This window comes from Leptodactylus fuscus, chromosome 2 (assembly GCF_031893055.1).
Source record: "Leptodactylus fuscus isolate aLepFus1 chromosome 2, aLepFus1.hap2, whole genome shotgun sequence".
NCBI lineage: Eukaryota > Metazoa > Chordata > Amphibia > Anura > Leptodactylidae > Leptodactylus > Leptodactylus fuscus.
Genome location: NC_134266.1, coordinates 168,292,388 through 168,307,207, shown reverse-complemented (window position 1 = coordinate 168,307,207; position 14,820 = coordinate 168,292,388). Strand labels below are relative to the sequence as shown.

The window sequence follows — 14,820 nt, the reverse complement described above, 5'->3', positions numbered from 1 at the left end:
CACATTTGGCACACAATATTTATGATGAATGGCGGCTCTCAATGGTATGAAGAACTTATTAAATGGAACAATCAGCTATATATGACCTTTTGACATGTCACAGGTAAATATATCCCATATACCTCAGATAGAGAATGCCGATGCCAGACAACTGGACAAAGGAACAAAGGATTGGTCATGTGGAAATTCAACCTAACCAATGCTTCTCCTCCACATGATGTCAGGACTTTCTCTATGTACATGGAGTGGATGGCATATGCAGCCAAAGTTCTGGGTATAAACATTTGGGTAAAGTTCATACACCTATCAGCTTCTAGAATGAAGGGACCACAGCACTTAATATAGAGCCCCCTAAATCATTGGGCAATGAGACATGTAGTCTCGCACAACATTCTACGGTAAGTAGAGCTCCATTCATTTCAATTGCACTTGATCTACAATGTAGTCTGAGATTTCCAGGGATAGGCTAAAAGTTGGACAGTTTGAAAGCAGTATACTGTATTATCTACAATATGAACTAAAATATCACATCATCTAAAATATCAAATGTCAGTTGTTTGACCTAAAGCTAGCCATACACATAAGATGATCAGTGGTTCAGATAGGCAAGTGACTTTAGGGTGTCTAAAAAAAACTGCTTATTCAAATGCCCTATTGTAACAAACATGCATGCTTGCAAAAGCTCAGCCTACTGCATGTCCCATCTTTCTGGACCACTGAGAATGATCATGTATATAAGGTTCATGCTGAAGGAAATATCATAACCGATGTCCACAAGTTTGCCCAATGTACTTATGTATTCCACTGTGTTTTGACATTATCATTATGGGATCTAAGGGGTTTAAAAGTTTTTCAGTTGACATAAATAATATACTTACATCTGTACTTGTCTTCCAAATGTGCTTTACATAGAGATATAATACCAGTTTTAAAAGACAACACGCGGATTCTTCCAGTCCGACCCCTAGATGTGAGGAACATATGAAAGTCTGTAAATCCATTCAATTAAACTGTAGATAATATTTCTTATTAGAACTGTTCTATGCATCTATGCAAAATTATATATATATATATATATATATATATATATATATATATATATATATATATATATATATATACACACATAATAAATACACTGATGAAATACTTCGTACTGGTCTTAATATGCAGATAATGTAGAGAGATCAACCTCAAACCACCTCTCCATATCCCAGACCAGATATGGGTAATCATTTCTTTATCCAGTCTATGAGTTGTTTTTTTTAATAGTATTTAGAGTAAAGCCTTATCCATATATAACATCTTCCAATACTAGAACATAACATATCACCTGGTACTTTCTACAAAATGATTTCAATGGTAAATCTTATATTTCATTCTCTATAGATGTAATTCAAGCACTTGCCACATAGATCACGTCTTTAGACATAAGACTTTATTGAACCGGGCATTAGAAAATGCCTTGCTATATTCTCACGCTATTCATGGTGCAGAATACGGCAATTTCTGATTTATATATTTCAGAAGCTATAATACTAAATATAGAGGACTGTAAAATACTGTATTACTGGTATTAGGTTAAAATGTGATATTAGGCTAAGAACACACTGCATACTCTAGAAGACAACCAAGCCGTGTTCGATGGCAGTGATCTTATACTGACACTTAGTCTTATGAGCTGGGAACTATCTAACCACTGCTTCTATTACTCTACTGTACATATATCTTATGTAATGAAATGATCACCCACGTGTCATAAACATTCAGGAGCCAGTTCAGGCACATATCAATGCAGAGGGGCACGTTCACCAGGTTGTTGTGCTCTTGCTCCAGTCGATCATAAATTGTGGTTAGGCAATTAATAATCTGCAAGATGTCCATAAGCTGGTCGTTCTGCTTGAGGTTGTGCTGGTCCAAGGCATCGCAAGCTGCAGACAAGCCCAATAAATCCACTGTAAATAAAAACAAATGCAATATAAGACGTTATACACAGACGGGAGATGGAACAAATAATAAAAAGTACAGATATACATGGGGTCCCTTGTGGTGTAAAGGTATATACAGAGGAGTCAGAGAGCAGTAATTGGTAATTTAATGTGCTCGGTCCCTTAGGAACCTGAGCATACTGCTAATAATTGTGTGGAACGTCTCTAATTTCTAAGAGGTCAATGCCTTGTGCAGGTTGTGTTGACACTTTCTGAAAAAGACACTTACCTAACATCAGATTAATGAAAACAATAGCTTTTCCCTACAACATAAAATCTCCGGAAATAACGAAGAGGAAATCTGCTGTGTGTGCACATGCTGCAATGTATGATGAATATATTCTGCCTGCAAGCACATTAGGACTATATTTGGTCATATTTCACTTTATATATAGAATTAGCAATAAATCTGGCTGCTTTCAACTATTTATAGTCCTTTATCTGGCATTAGAAAGCAAGAGAAACTGAAAAGAGAACACAGAAGCCTTATCACTATGGCTTTGTATCACTGATATGTTAGACTAGTCACATATATAGCATAGTGTATGTAAACCATATCATAAAATACTAGTATCAATTATGTTGAGAAACTAAAAAGGAAATATAATGTCTAATTTCTTACAGGTTTGCGGTCCAAATTGAAGACCGGTATTATGTGTTACAGCATTATAAAAAGATTCTCTGATATACTGGAAATCTCTGCCATTACACAACCATCCCCCTTCTCATACTGATGGCTGCAAAGGAACCTGGGGAGTTGTCATTGCACAAGTCCAAGGCACATAAAGCTTGAGGAAGACCAGTACGACTTATGATAAAGCGTGAATAAGTTATTTTACAGATTAGATCTACTTTACAACCAATACTAATACAAAATAGGATAAACTTATTATATGTTTTGGCTGTTAAACTTAGGTGACCTTCCAAGAGTTGGGAAAAGTACTCCAGCAAGATCTGACTAATGGAGAAACTGGCAACACGTGAAAAAGATAAGAATTACAGCAAAATGGAAATGTAATAAATGGTATGATCCGGAACACACACTGAAACGTCCTTTAGCTAAACACATCTTACTGCCAGATAAAAAGCACGAACAAGGGGGCCGGATGTAGCACAGCAAATAAGTTTTGCTAGTCTAAAAGGTTAAAGCTATACCATTCATTATCTACAACAATGTCAGCAAATACACACTTAAGAACTAGTATAAAGCTCTATATCTACACACATTTACAGACAAAGTGATACAAAGAACCAGACTGAGCTTCTTTCTACTTGATAGAATTGACATTTTAAGCAAAGTACCATCAACACGGCATAATAATATTCCATTGCTCTGTTGCCCAATTGTCCATTTGCAGCAATTCCAGTATTTTTATACAGACTGCAGATGTGTTGCATACATATCTGGAGACTGAAAACCTCCATACTCCTTAAACATGTTCTTTAAGACATGGGGATGTGTATGGATTTCTGCAAACCTTATTCAAATGAATGAGAAAGCCATAGACATTTCTGCAATAAATCTGCTGTGAGAATCAGTCCATACGGTTTTAGTTATCTTTAGTTTCAATTTGCTTACAGTATATCTAAAAAAGGGCTTAGTAGTGTTCGGATCTGGCAACTGTTCCTCCTATTTTACCAAAAGACAGTACTCAAGCGTTTCATTTCTTTACTTCCATAAGGACAAAACTGTCTCTTAAGTGCCACCTATAGGTGACTTCTGAATATATCAATGTCCAAAGCCCTTTAAAAGGTCTTCAATCGTGACTTGTTGAACCACACTGTTTTTACATAGAACAAGCCATAAAATGGCATAACATTGTAAAACAATGTAATCTTAATGGTTCATCATGCTTTGCCACCACCAAAGTTGTCGCATCCTATTAAATCTTCCAGTTATCCTCTACAAATTAGTATTTTTCAGCCAAGGTCCCTGAAATTATGTACAATTTCACAAAGACACTCTCTCACATGCTACAGTGGCCTGGCCTTTGTAATGGAGTCAAACACCTCTGCAGAACTGCATACAGCCACATATAACAGCTGCAATGAGGGTGATACCCAACCTGGCATGAGGTTTAACCGAAAAGCGGTGCAGTTTTACCTGCAAAACCACACTGCCAGCTGCGGTTAACTGCAATAACTTCAGGAATTATTAACTAAATTAAAAGGGAACCGGCCACTAGGTTTGGGGCCCTTAAACCAGCAACATGTCTTGATGATGCTGGAGTTTACAGCCCAAACCTTGTAACCCCAGTTCTATCTGTCACTCTATTTAAGAGTTCTAGGACTATTCATGTACCAGTGATAAGTTTTACAGTTTTCAGCTTCAGTCTAGGAGTTCTCTGGCAGATAAAAAGTAACACAGCAATATCTGGGATTACTAGTTGTGGGGCCTAAAGCAGAATTCTCATTACATGTAGTGCTCAGACTCTTATAGTCGTATCGGACCTACAATCAGAATCATCAGCGTGACGTTAGCTGCATTAAAATACTTTGGCATTTTTAAAGGGGCTCTATCATTGGGAAAAGCTATTTTTAACACATCCTTTCATAGGCTTTAGAAAGTCTATTCCACACCTACCTCTAGTATTTAAATTGCCTCAATGGTTTCTGAATAAGTCCGTTTTTATTCATATGCTAATGAGCTTCCAACTAGCACAGGAAGTTCCCAGCAGCACTCGTCCCTGCTATTATCTCCTATGTGTGCGTGCAAACAGGAAGCTTAGTCATTAGCAGCAGCAGCCTGTGCTGTATACATCCATAGGAAACAATAGCAAAGAGGGTGCACAATGCATCGTGCACCAGTCTAATCAACATATGAATAAAAACTTATTTACATACTAAAGGTAGGTGTGGAATAGCCATTCTAAAGACTATGAAAAGATGTGATTAGTTAAAAATGACTTTTCCCAATGATAGAGCCCCTTTAACAATGAGGATGTTAGCTTTTTAATTTCTGAATTCTTGAATTCAGCGCACTGTCAGCTTTCTAGCAGTATATAAAACTGCATGTGCCCGATCTGATGAAAGGTCCTCTTTAAAAGGAGCTCTACTGTTTCTTACTGACCATGGCTGTAAGGGCCAGTTCACACGGAGTTAACGCACTCGCATTCTGGCACGTATACACGTGTCAGAATGTGAGTGCTCGAAACAGATCACATTAATTTCAATGGGTCATTATGGGCGTATACCGCACAGTGTTTTGCGGCCGCAAAATTACGCACGTTATACGCCTGTAACGACCCATTGAAATTAATGAGATCTGCTTTGAGCGCTCACATTCTGACACGTGTATACATGTCAGAATGTGAGCGCGTTAACTCCGTGTGAACTGGCCCTAAGAGGCTGAGCCAGGCTATGTAAAAAACAAAAAAAAAAACAAAAAACAAACAAACATAGGAGTCTGAGTCGGTGGTTTAGTTCACCACATCATCAGCCCTGCAGATTCTCTTTAGATGCACAGGCATTTTACCATTACCAACATTTTTGGCTGTAATGGTAAAGTGTAGACTAAAAATGTGAATAACAACACTAAGCACATGGTAAAGACCCCCTTTGAGTAGACCACTGTCTTATTCAGACCAGATTACCTGTGACAGTTTTACATTTCCTAGTCAGATTTACAACTTTGTCAGCTTCTTTCCCCTGAAGATCATTTTTGAACCCAATTTTGAGTGACCTTCTCAGAACTCTCATAGTATGTATGCACCATTTGAGTGAAAAACTGGCATGGTTACTTATGAGAATTTAGTAAAACTCCCCAGGATCACCGCTGTTACGAATCCGTATTGAAATTCCATAGATAAAAGTTCTAAATGCATTCATTAACATATGATTAACCTAATCTTAATTATCCCCAAGATATAAATACCTAAGCAAGTTATCATGCTGGCATCTTGGCCTTCAGGTTATTATGCATAGATATGATTTTAATGAGAAATTAATTTCAAAAGGTCTTTCATTTATTACTACTACCAACAATGGGTATATTCGCTAGTAAATCCCAGTGCTTTTCAAGAGAAATATCAGTCTTCTGCTATACTTTATTGCTTGGGATAGAAGAGAGTCAGCATGTTCTTGCTTCCACCTCTAACTTCTCAGTCAAGCATCATCTTCTACAGAAATTTATTCTGCATAAGATGTGTAATATTTAAGGGATCACTAAACGTAAGGTACAAACTGATTCTGCACAAAGGGATCAGTAATACCAACATATGTAAAATCTCCAGAAACAAGACAACTTTAAAAAAAATAAAAAGTATTCCTGCTAGCGGGTCCCTTGCTATATTTTATTTGCTTTGGATGCAGTACATTATGCACTGTATACACAGCAGAAAAAAGGGGTCCCTAGGGAATCCTGTACTCCTAGAAGACAGCAAAGCCTCTTAAGCAGCAGCTGCTGCGGTTTCCACTGCAAAGATATAAAGGGAAATGCCTGCTCCGGATGGAGCCAAACTATAATAGGTGCACCATCGAGCACTTGACAACAAAGCGGGAGATTTGGTGGAAGTGAAGCAGGTATTCTTAACCACTGGTATCCATTTCTGAAGGGTAAACAATGGCCTGCCAGGGAAAGATACATTTTCTTAATATAGTGAAAAGAGGGGAAAAAACCACAAAAAAAACCCTGTAAGAGTGCATTCACACAGAGTTTTGTTGCGCTAATTTTGCCACAATAACTCGAGTAAAGAATCAGTGCTGAAAAAAAGACTCCCATTGACTTCAATGGGTTCCATTTTACGCATGTGGGAGTCTTTTTTTTTTTTTTTTTTTAGTGCTGATTCTTTACTCGAGCTATTGTGGCAAAATCAGTGCCACAAAACTCTGTGTGAATGCACTCTAAATGTGATCATGGAAGCTTATGCCAACTTTATGCATTTGGCTAGCAGGATTTCCTCATGTTCAACTTTTGTTTTGTTTTTTTTGGGGGGAGGGGTTCTTTTTATCCATTTCAACAGTATAGAAATTACAGTGCAGGTAATGAAAAACTCTACACATCAGGTTCTATAGAAGGTGCATTTGAAACAGTACACCAAACCAGCCAACGAAGTGAGACAACATACAGTAGATTAAGATGAAGTGGAGTTATAAGGAAACCATCAAGCACTTCATGTGTCAGAGGGTAAGGTCCCAGAAATTACAAGTCAATAAACTCAGTGGAGAGTCTCAGAATGAATTCAACTACATAAGCAGCTCCCCTTTGGGGTAACGGTGACCCAAGGCCAATGTGGTCTCCTCTCAACTGGCTAGATGGTTGAGTAGCTGCAAAACCTGCTGTCCCCAAATGTAGTAAATGAAATACACATAACCTGGACCACTAACACAATATATGAAATAAACAGATTTACTGCCTGAGTGTTAAAGGGAGGAGACTAGAATGGTCTATGAAGGGAATACAGTTACAGAATTGGTAAATCCTCCTCTAGTTCACATAACTGGCTGCTCACATTAATAGGTGAGGGGGTTATCAAGCGTGCAACTGGTAGAGACTTCAACTTACCCCAGAAGAGGGATAAAAGTATTCTTTTCTATAAAATGAGAGAGTGTACTCAGATGCCACAAGGGATAGGTAAACCAATGAAATATTATATACCTTTGCTTTGGAGCATACTTTGAGCATTCCCCTAGTGAGATTGCTGGCTAAGGGTGTGCCGGTTATTATGGGTCACTTTCTACCGGTAACAGAACAGGGCCCATCACTTGTCTCAATATGAGAAACATGTAGGGAAGAGTTAAATAACTGAATTATAGAAACTACTACCGATATTTCAAGGAACAATAGCAACAAACAACTCACACTAACCATAAAAGGTAATACAAATGTCAAGTGCAGCCACCATTGCTGGTCTGTATGGAAGATATATTAAGGTTAATGAATAAAAGTAAAGTGTAGTTCTCGTCTTTTATACTCTAATTCAAATCAGCTTAGGCACATGAGGGCAAGAACAAACCAAAATGAAGCCACCCCCCCAAATGGACAGTGGGACAAACACACAGAAATGTTAACAAGTAATGCAGGCACACTTTTGCATGACTGCAGCAGATCTGCTCAAAATAACATCCCCTACAATGCGCTGAGGCTGGTTTGGTACAGAGCTTCCTAAAGACAGACCCCCTTTAGCTGTAAGGATGCAGGGTAAGATTTTAGGCTCAGCGACTTTTTTCATATGTTCCTTATTCACTTTCCTTAATTCATAACTATTTTTCTGTCGACATAGCTAAATGGGGGCTTATTCGTTGTAAGGTTTTTTTGGGGGGTATGTGTGCAAAACCTACAATTCGATCATAATTTTTTTGCATTGGCAGCTTATTATGATTAAAACAATACCACGTTTTACCACAATTACTAACAAAACAGCTTTTTGTTAGTACTGCTTTCACCATATGAGATAAATAACTATTTTTGGATAAAGCTGACTTATAGGCACATGTGAATATCCAACTGCTTTGTTTACAATAAGTATTTTATTAATTAAAAGATTTTTTTTTTTTTAAACTTTTTTCCTGTCCCACAAGGAAACTCAAATCTGGCATTTGCTGATCCCAAGTGCAATGTACTGCACTACTTTATATTGAAGCACATATTGCACATAGGCTTCCTATGTGCAACAGGAATAGGCAGCCAGGACACTGTCACAGCAAACTCCTCGGACCCTCTGACTATCACAGACTATGGGGTCAGAAAATGTAAAAGCCAATATAAATATAACAAATTGAGGCTGGATTCACACCAGCACTCCGTTTCTGTTGGGGAATTCCATCCCCCATTCTGCTTGAAGAATGCGGAGAGAAAAATCCTGCAAACTGATCCGAAGACCGGAAACCTGAACGCAGGTGTGAACCTAGTGTACGCATTACAGTTTTTGCTGCCTTTGGCTATATTTACTGCATTTTCTGACATACCTAGAAACTGTCAAATACAATAACACTGACAAATAAATATACTCAAACTGGCCATACACATGCATGCTTGGCTGAGCAGTGTATGTGTAATGAATAAGAGAAGAGAGAACACTTTTGTAAGAGCCTCTTGCACAAAAGGTGTGTGTAGATTATAGGAAGTCTGTCAGCAGAAAAATAGTAACTAAAGTAATCCTTGTACTCTTTTGGCACTGCAGCTCCATTGCTGAGAAAATTGTTACTTTACTCATATGCAAATGAGGTGAAAAAGGCTTTTGAGCAGTTTCTCATGTTCCCCAGGCTTTGCTCTACGCTGTGCTGCAGTTAGTGCAGGTAATCTATAGTACAGAGCTAAGCTCAGGGAAGATGAGAAATGATACTAGATCTACAAAGCTGAATTTCAAAGACATATTTGGAAAGTTTCTAATGAGCTATATAAGGTACTGGGATTACTTTGATTACGATTTTCCTGCTCACAGACTCCCTTTAAATCCAAACTCAGTCCTTATCTCCCTAGACATCTGCCACTAAAGCAGTGTCGAGATGAACCCATTCAGTCTAAGGCCCCATGTAGTGTTCCATGGCAAAAAGTGCAGTGGAAAAACCATGGTGGCAACAAATTGCGGTTTTTCCGGCAGCACTTTTCACAGAAGTTTCCTCTGCTGACTTTCTGCTTCAATTATACCTATAGGGATACCCAAAAAGTCATCTCAGAAAATTAGACTATTATATAAGACCAGCTGTAAAAATAAATTATTTAACAGAAATGTAGGCCAAATGAAAAGTCTGTTGAGTAAATGCCCTCAATACTTGGTCGGGGCTCCTTCTACATGAATGACGGTATCAATGTGGCAATGTGACATGGAGGGATCAGCCAGTGGCACTGCAGAGGTGTTATGGAAGCCCAGGTTGTATGATAGCAGCCTTCAGCTTATTTACATTGTTGGGTCTGATCTTTCATCTTCCCCTTGACAATACCAGGTCAGGCAAGTTTGCTGGACAATCAAGCACAGTGATACTGTGGTTATTAAAGCAGTTGTGGCAGTGTGAACATGGGCCATGTCCTGTTGGAAAATGAAAATTCCATCTCCAAAAAGCTTGTGGGCAGAAGGAAGCATGAAGTGCTCTAGAATTTCCTGGTAGACGGCTGCACTGACTTTGGTCTTGATAAAACACAGTGGACCTACACCAGCAGATGACATGGCTCCCCAAACCACCACTGATTATGGAAACTTCACACTAGAATTCAAGCAGCTTGGATTGTGTGCAGCGTCTCCACTATTCCTCCAGACTCTGGGACCACAATTTCCAAATAAAATGCAAAATTTACTTTCATCTGAAAACACCTTTGACCACTGAGCAACAGTCCAGTTCTTTCTCTCCTTGGCCCAGGTAAGACGCATCTATCTTTGTCTATTGGTCATAAGTGGCTTGGAATGGAATGCAACACTTATAGCCCATGTCCTGGGTACATCTGTGTGTGGTGGCTCTTAAAGCACTGACTCCAGCAGCAGTCCTCTCCTTGTGAATCTCCACCAAACTTTTGAATGGCCTTTTCGGAAACAATCCTATCAAGGCTGCGGCTATACTGGTTGCTTGTCCACTTTTTTTTCTATCACACTTTCTTTCCACTCAACTTTCCATTAATACTCTTTGATACAGCACTGTGTGAACAGCCAGCTTCATTAGCAATGACCTTTTGTGGCTTACCCTCCTTGTGAAGTGTGTCAATGACTCTTTCTGGACATCTGTCAAGTCAGCAGTCTTCCCCATAATTGTCTTGCTACTGAACCAGACTAAGGGACATTTTTAAACGCTTAGGAAGCCTTTGCAGCTGTTTTGGGTTAATTATTCTAATTTTCTGAGATAATGATTTTTGGGGTTTCCTTGGCTGTAAGCCATAATCATCAACATTAACAGAAAGAAACACTTGAAAAAGTTCACTTGGTTTGTAATGACTCAATATAATATATGGGTTTCACTTTTTCAACTGAATTACTAAAAAAGAAAACTTTTTGATGATATTCTAATTAATTGAGATGCACACAGATATATCTATTATAAAAAATATTGCCATGAACTCTAAAACACTCTGACTTCTTGTTTCTTCTAGAAGGATCCTGGGCCATAGACACAGTGAGCCGAATCATACCCTATTCTCTTATATGGAAGAGTTTTCTAGGCATGCTCTTTGACCTGAACAGAGGTCATTGTGTAGAGAGGGGAGTAGATAAGCTGTGAACTGTGACTGAAAAACAGCTCGCCGAGAATGGAAGTCAGAGAAAAAAAAAAAATTAAATAAAACTTTAGTTAAGTTTTAATTAGAAGAAAATTTTAAAAGATTTAAACGCTGTGATAGAAACCGCCAATTTCAGTGGTATTGGCACTAGAGATAAATGCGTTAACACACTGGCAAAGTAAAAGGACACCAGGGATGATCTTGTCCACGGTCCCTGTGCTATGATGTCCCTTAACTCTTACCTCCCTAGTCAATGGCACGTAATGGGGCAGAAATGTTCCTGCCAGTCATATGAAAATAAGTTGCCCATACTGTAAAGCAGATACTGGCCTAATGCCACACCAACAGGCTGAGAATAGAAAAGGAGGACCAAATCTGCAACTTTATTGTTAAAGGACACGATAGCACAGGAATACTTGTAAATACGACTTCCACACACTGCTGTCAGTTGACTAAACACAGCCACACCACATGATTCTAGGTCACAAGAATATCTTCGTACCTTCATCATGTGGGTGTGAATAATCCCAGTACAGGCAGATCACTGTGTGACTTTTCCCACATTCACATACTTTCAGTGGGATTTTTTTTTTTTGCTCTGTATTATGGTGTTAGAAAACTGCTTTCTATCATGTTTCTGCTTAACATCTCATTGAAGAATCCCCTTGACAAAGTCCTAGCAGGGGCTTAAGCATATTTTATTTTGAGTTTAATATCTTGAAGAAGATCCAATAAATTCTTTACACCATCAGAAATAAGAGTCCTATTAAATCACGCAAGTCAAGCATGTAATCATAAATGTTTTGTATACAGCAGAGAGACATGGCTGCTTCTCTTTCCTAGAGAGTGCAGAACCATTAGCGATACAGATAACCTGCACATTAGTCTCAGTCATTAGTTTCTGCCACAGCAATCAAGCAAAGCGCTATTTTAATATTTCTTGTACTCAGATGGAAACTACATCTAAATCAATAAGGCACACACTTAACACAGTAATTAAGACCGTGCCAAAACCTCCAGCGCTGCGCTTAAAGGGAACGGAGCCTATAAGAAATGCTGTGCACCTTGTGTGAGGACACATAGCAAGCCAAGACATGCCCTACTGAAGGAAAGCACCTTCAGCCGCCAGGGAAGAGATGGGAACGCAACCAACACTACAACATTATTATTATTATTATTATTATAATACAGGTTTAGGAAGAGTCCCCCATGGTATATAAAATAAAGCTATAGTTAAAATAAATTACCACTAATAATGCCCAGTTTTATTGCATTGACCCAATAGTTTTTAATACATTAGAATACAATATAAAAAAAACCAAAGCATAAACTAACAAGGTCAGACCTATGTGCATTAGATTCAGCTTCTATACACATTTTCATCAGATTTAATGAAGAAGACATCAGAAGTCAATGGGATCCATATAGCAAGTACAACTGGCACACATTGCAGACCATACAACACTATGTAGGACAGACCTACATAAAGTGCCAACGAGTTTTAATGTAATAAGTGCAACACGTATTCTGATTACAGGTAAGTTATCTGGTAGCACTCAATATCAAGCAGCAGCTGAAAGGCGGATAACAATTGAGGGTGCTAAAAAAGATGAGTGAGTGGAGCGAGTTCAGAGGCGACCTTAGAGTGGGATCTCATCAGTGGCGTAACTAAGAATGGCGGGACCCTGTGGCGAACTTCAAATAACTATCTTATACTGATAAAGGAGTTTCTGATAGCGGATAGCTATCTGAAGACTGATAGCGCCTTCATATGCTACCAATGTTGCAGCTTTAGCTATAAACATACAGATATTTTGTTAAAAACACAGGAGTAAAATCAGTAGTAAGTAGCATATTAAAAAAATTAAAGAAATCACGTCCTGTTTTAACTAACAGTTTCTCAGATTCTGTTATGGTTAGAGCTGCAATATTGGCAGAATATAAAAGTTGGGTTAATAAAGTAAATATACTACTCATATGTACACTGACTAGCAAAAGGATATGTTTTGAACTTTTGACCTTCAGGTTTCATATCTCACGATCTACTTGTCACGCTACTGGTGGTACGGGATCAGGAGTCCAGTCGTCGGGAAACACAGAGGAGGCTGGAGACAGCAGGTGGATGGCCCACAGGGGGCTGAGGTAGTAGTCCAAGATCAGCTGAGTAAAGACCAGGTAGAAGTCTGTAGTCTTTCAAGGGCTGTAGTCAAGCTACGGTGAGCTTGCAGGTGAAGTTCCAAAGAACTGAAGAAGATCTCCAACAAGGAGGTCTCCTGGGTGTTCAGGCTGTATCCGGAATGAACAGAACACAATACCAACACAAACAGGAAGTGTCAGAGTCACCTATATATAGCCAGTCCAATCAAGGTTAATACAGGGCGGGTTCCAATTATTAGCAGCAGCTGATGAGCCTCAGCAGTAGGCTCCACACAGACGTCCAACAGGCCATTATTCCACAAGCCTGATAGCTCAGGTAGCAAGGAGAAACCGGGCAAGACAGCAGGTGCACAGGTTCAAATCCTGACACTACTACAGCTTAGAATCTGAGACCACCATCATTTTATAGACAACCTTGGCTATCTCATGCATCAATTTGACTTGCAACCATTTAGCATATGATTAGTTATACAGATTCTTGTCATGTACTATATGTTCAGACTATAAGACGCACTCTCCCCTTACCGCCAAGTTTAGGCAGAAAATGGGGGTTTATCTTATTGTCCAAATGTAGTGGGGTGGGGGAGGGGCAACTGTGGTGTATGGTCCCCCAGGGCAGTACGGGGCACGCGTCCAGCTGGAGGCTTGGCTTGGGCACCATGATGGCAAATCAGGAAAACTGGTTCCCCAACCGGTATACACAGTCTGCCAAGGGAAGATCCACTTATAATTTTTTTCCCTGTTTTCTTCCTCTAAAACCTAGGTGCGTCTTGTGCATCTTAACAAATAAAAATAAAAAAATGGTAACTGCATTGTTACAGTTTTGCTCCTGGTGGTGAAAAAAAATCCCCCCAATAGCTCAGTGTGTTATTTGATTGATTCCCAAGCGAAAGGTCACTGGTTCAAACTGAGAATCAAACATGAAGAGATTCTGCAAAAAAAAAAAAAGAAAAAAAAAATGCATCATGTGAGAGCCAGTTGGAAGAATACGAAATGAAGTCCATTCATCCATTCAGAAGCCAAGAGGTGGATGTCCAGGCAAAATATTACAAAAGTCTGGAATGATGGCATAAAAAAAGATGAAGAAGCCTTAATTTCAATATCATCATCATAAGAGTCAGCTCGAGTTTGGAAAAAAGGACAAAAAGCAGACAGTAGAAGGTTAGAAATGGGCAATTAGGAGTGATGAGACGAAAGTCAATTGACTGAGCTATGAGGTTGCAAATGGGTCTGGAAGAAACCAGGGAAACGGGAGATAACTGATAGAGAAATTGAAGGAAATATCAAGTTTTGGAGAAGGAAGTCATAGGATAAGGGGTTGTTTCAAAGGCATTGGATGCTTGACCAGGATCGATGGGGGTCTCAATGTTGAGCTATATGTGAGTATACTACATGACGAGTTACTTCATACACAAGTACTAGGTGTATGAAAAGTACGACAGTGTTTCAGCAGGACAACGACTTGAAGCATACAGCAAAATTAGCAAAGAAGTTATTCAATGACAATGAAGTAGAGGTGCTGGATTGGGCCCC

The 14,820-nt window shown here is 39.0% G+C and overlaps 1 protein-coding gene across 14 annotated transcripts in view; it reads right to left on the bottom strand.

The window, feature by feature from the left end:
- DMD (dystrophin) overlaps nt 1-14,820 on the bottom strand; it is a 1,873,751-nt gene that overhangs the window by 64,684 nt on the left and 1,794,247 nt on the right. For all 14 annotated transcript variants that reach the window (XM_075265063.1, XM_075265067.1, XM_075265060.1 and 11 more), the window contains 2 exons: nt 1,754-1,955; nt 879-964 (listed from right to left, as the gene is read on the bottom strand). In XM_075265063.1, the coding sequence (XP_075121164.1) occupies nt 879-964; nt 1,754-1,955 (288 nt within the window). The remainder of the gene's footprint in view (nt 1-878; nt 965-1,753; nt 1,956-14,820) is intronic.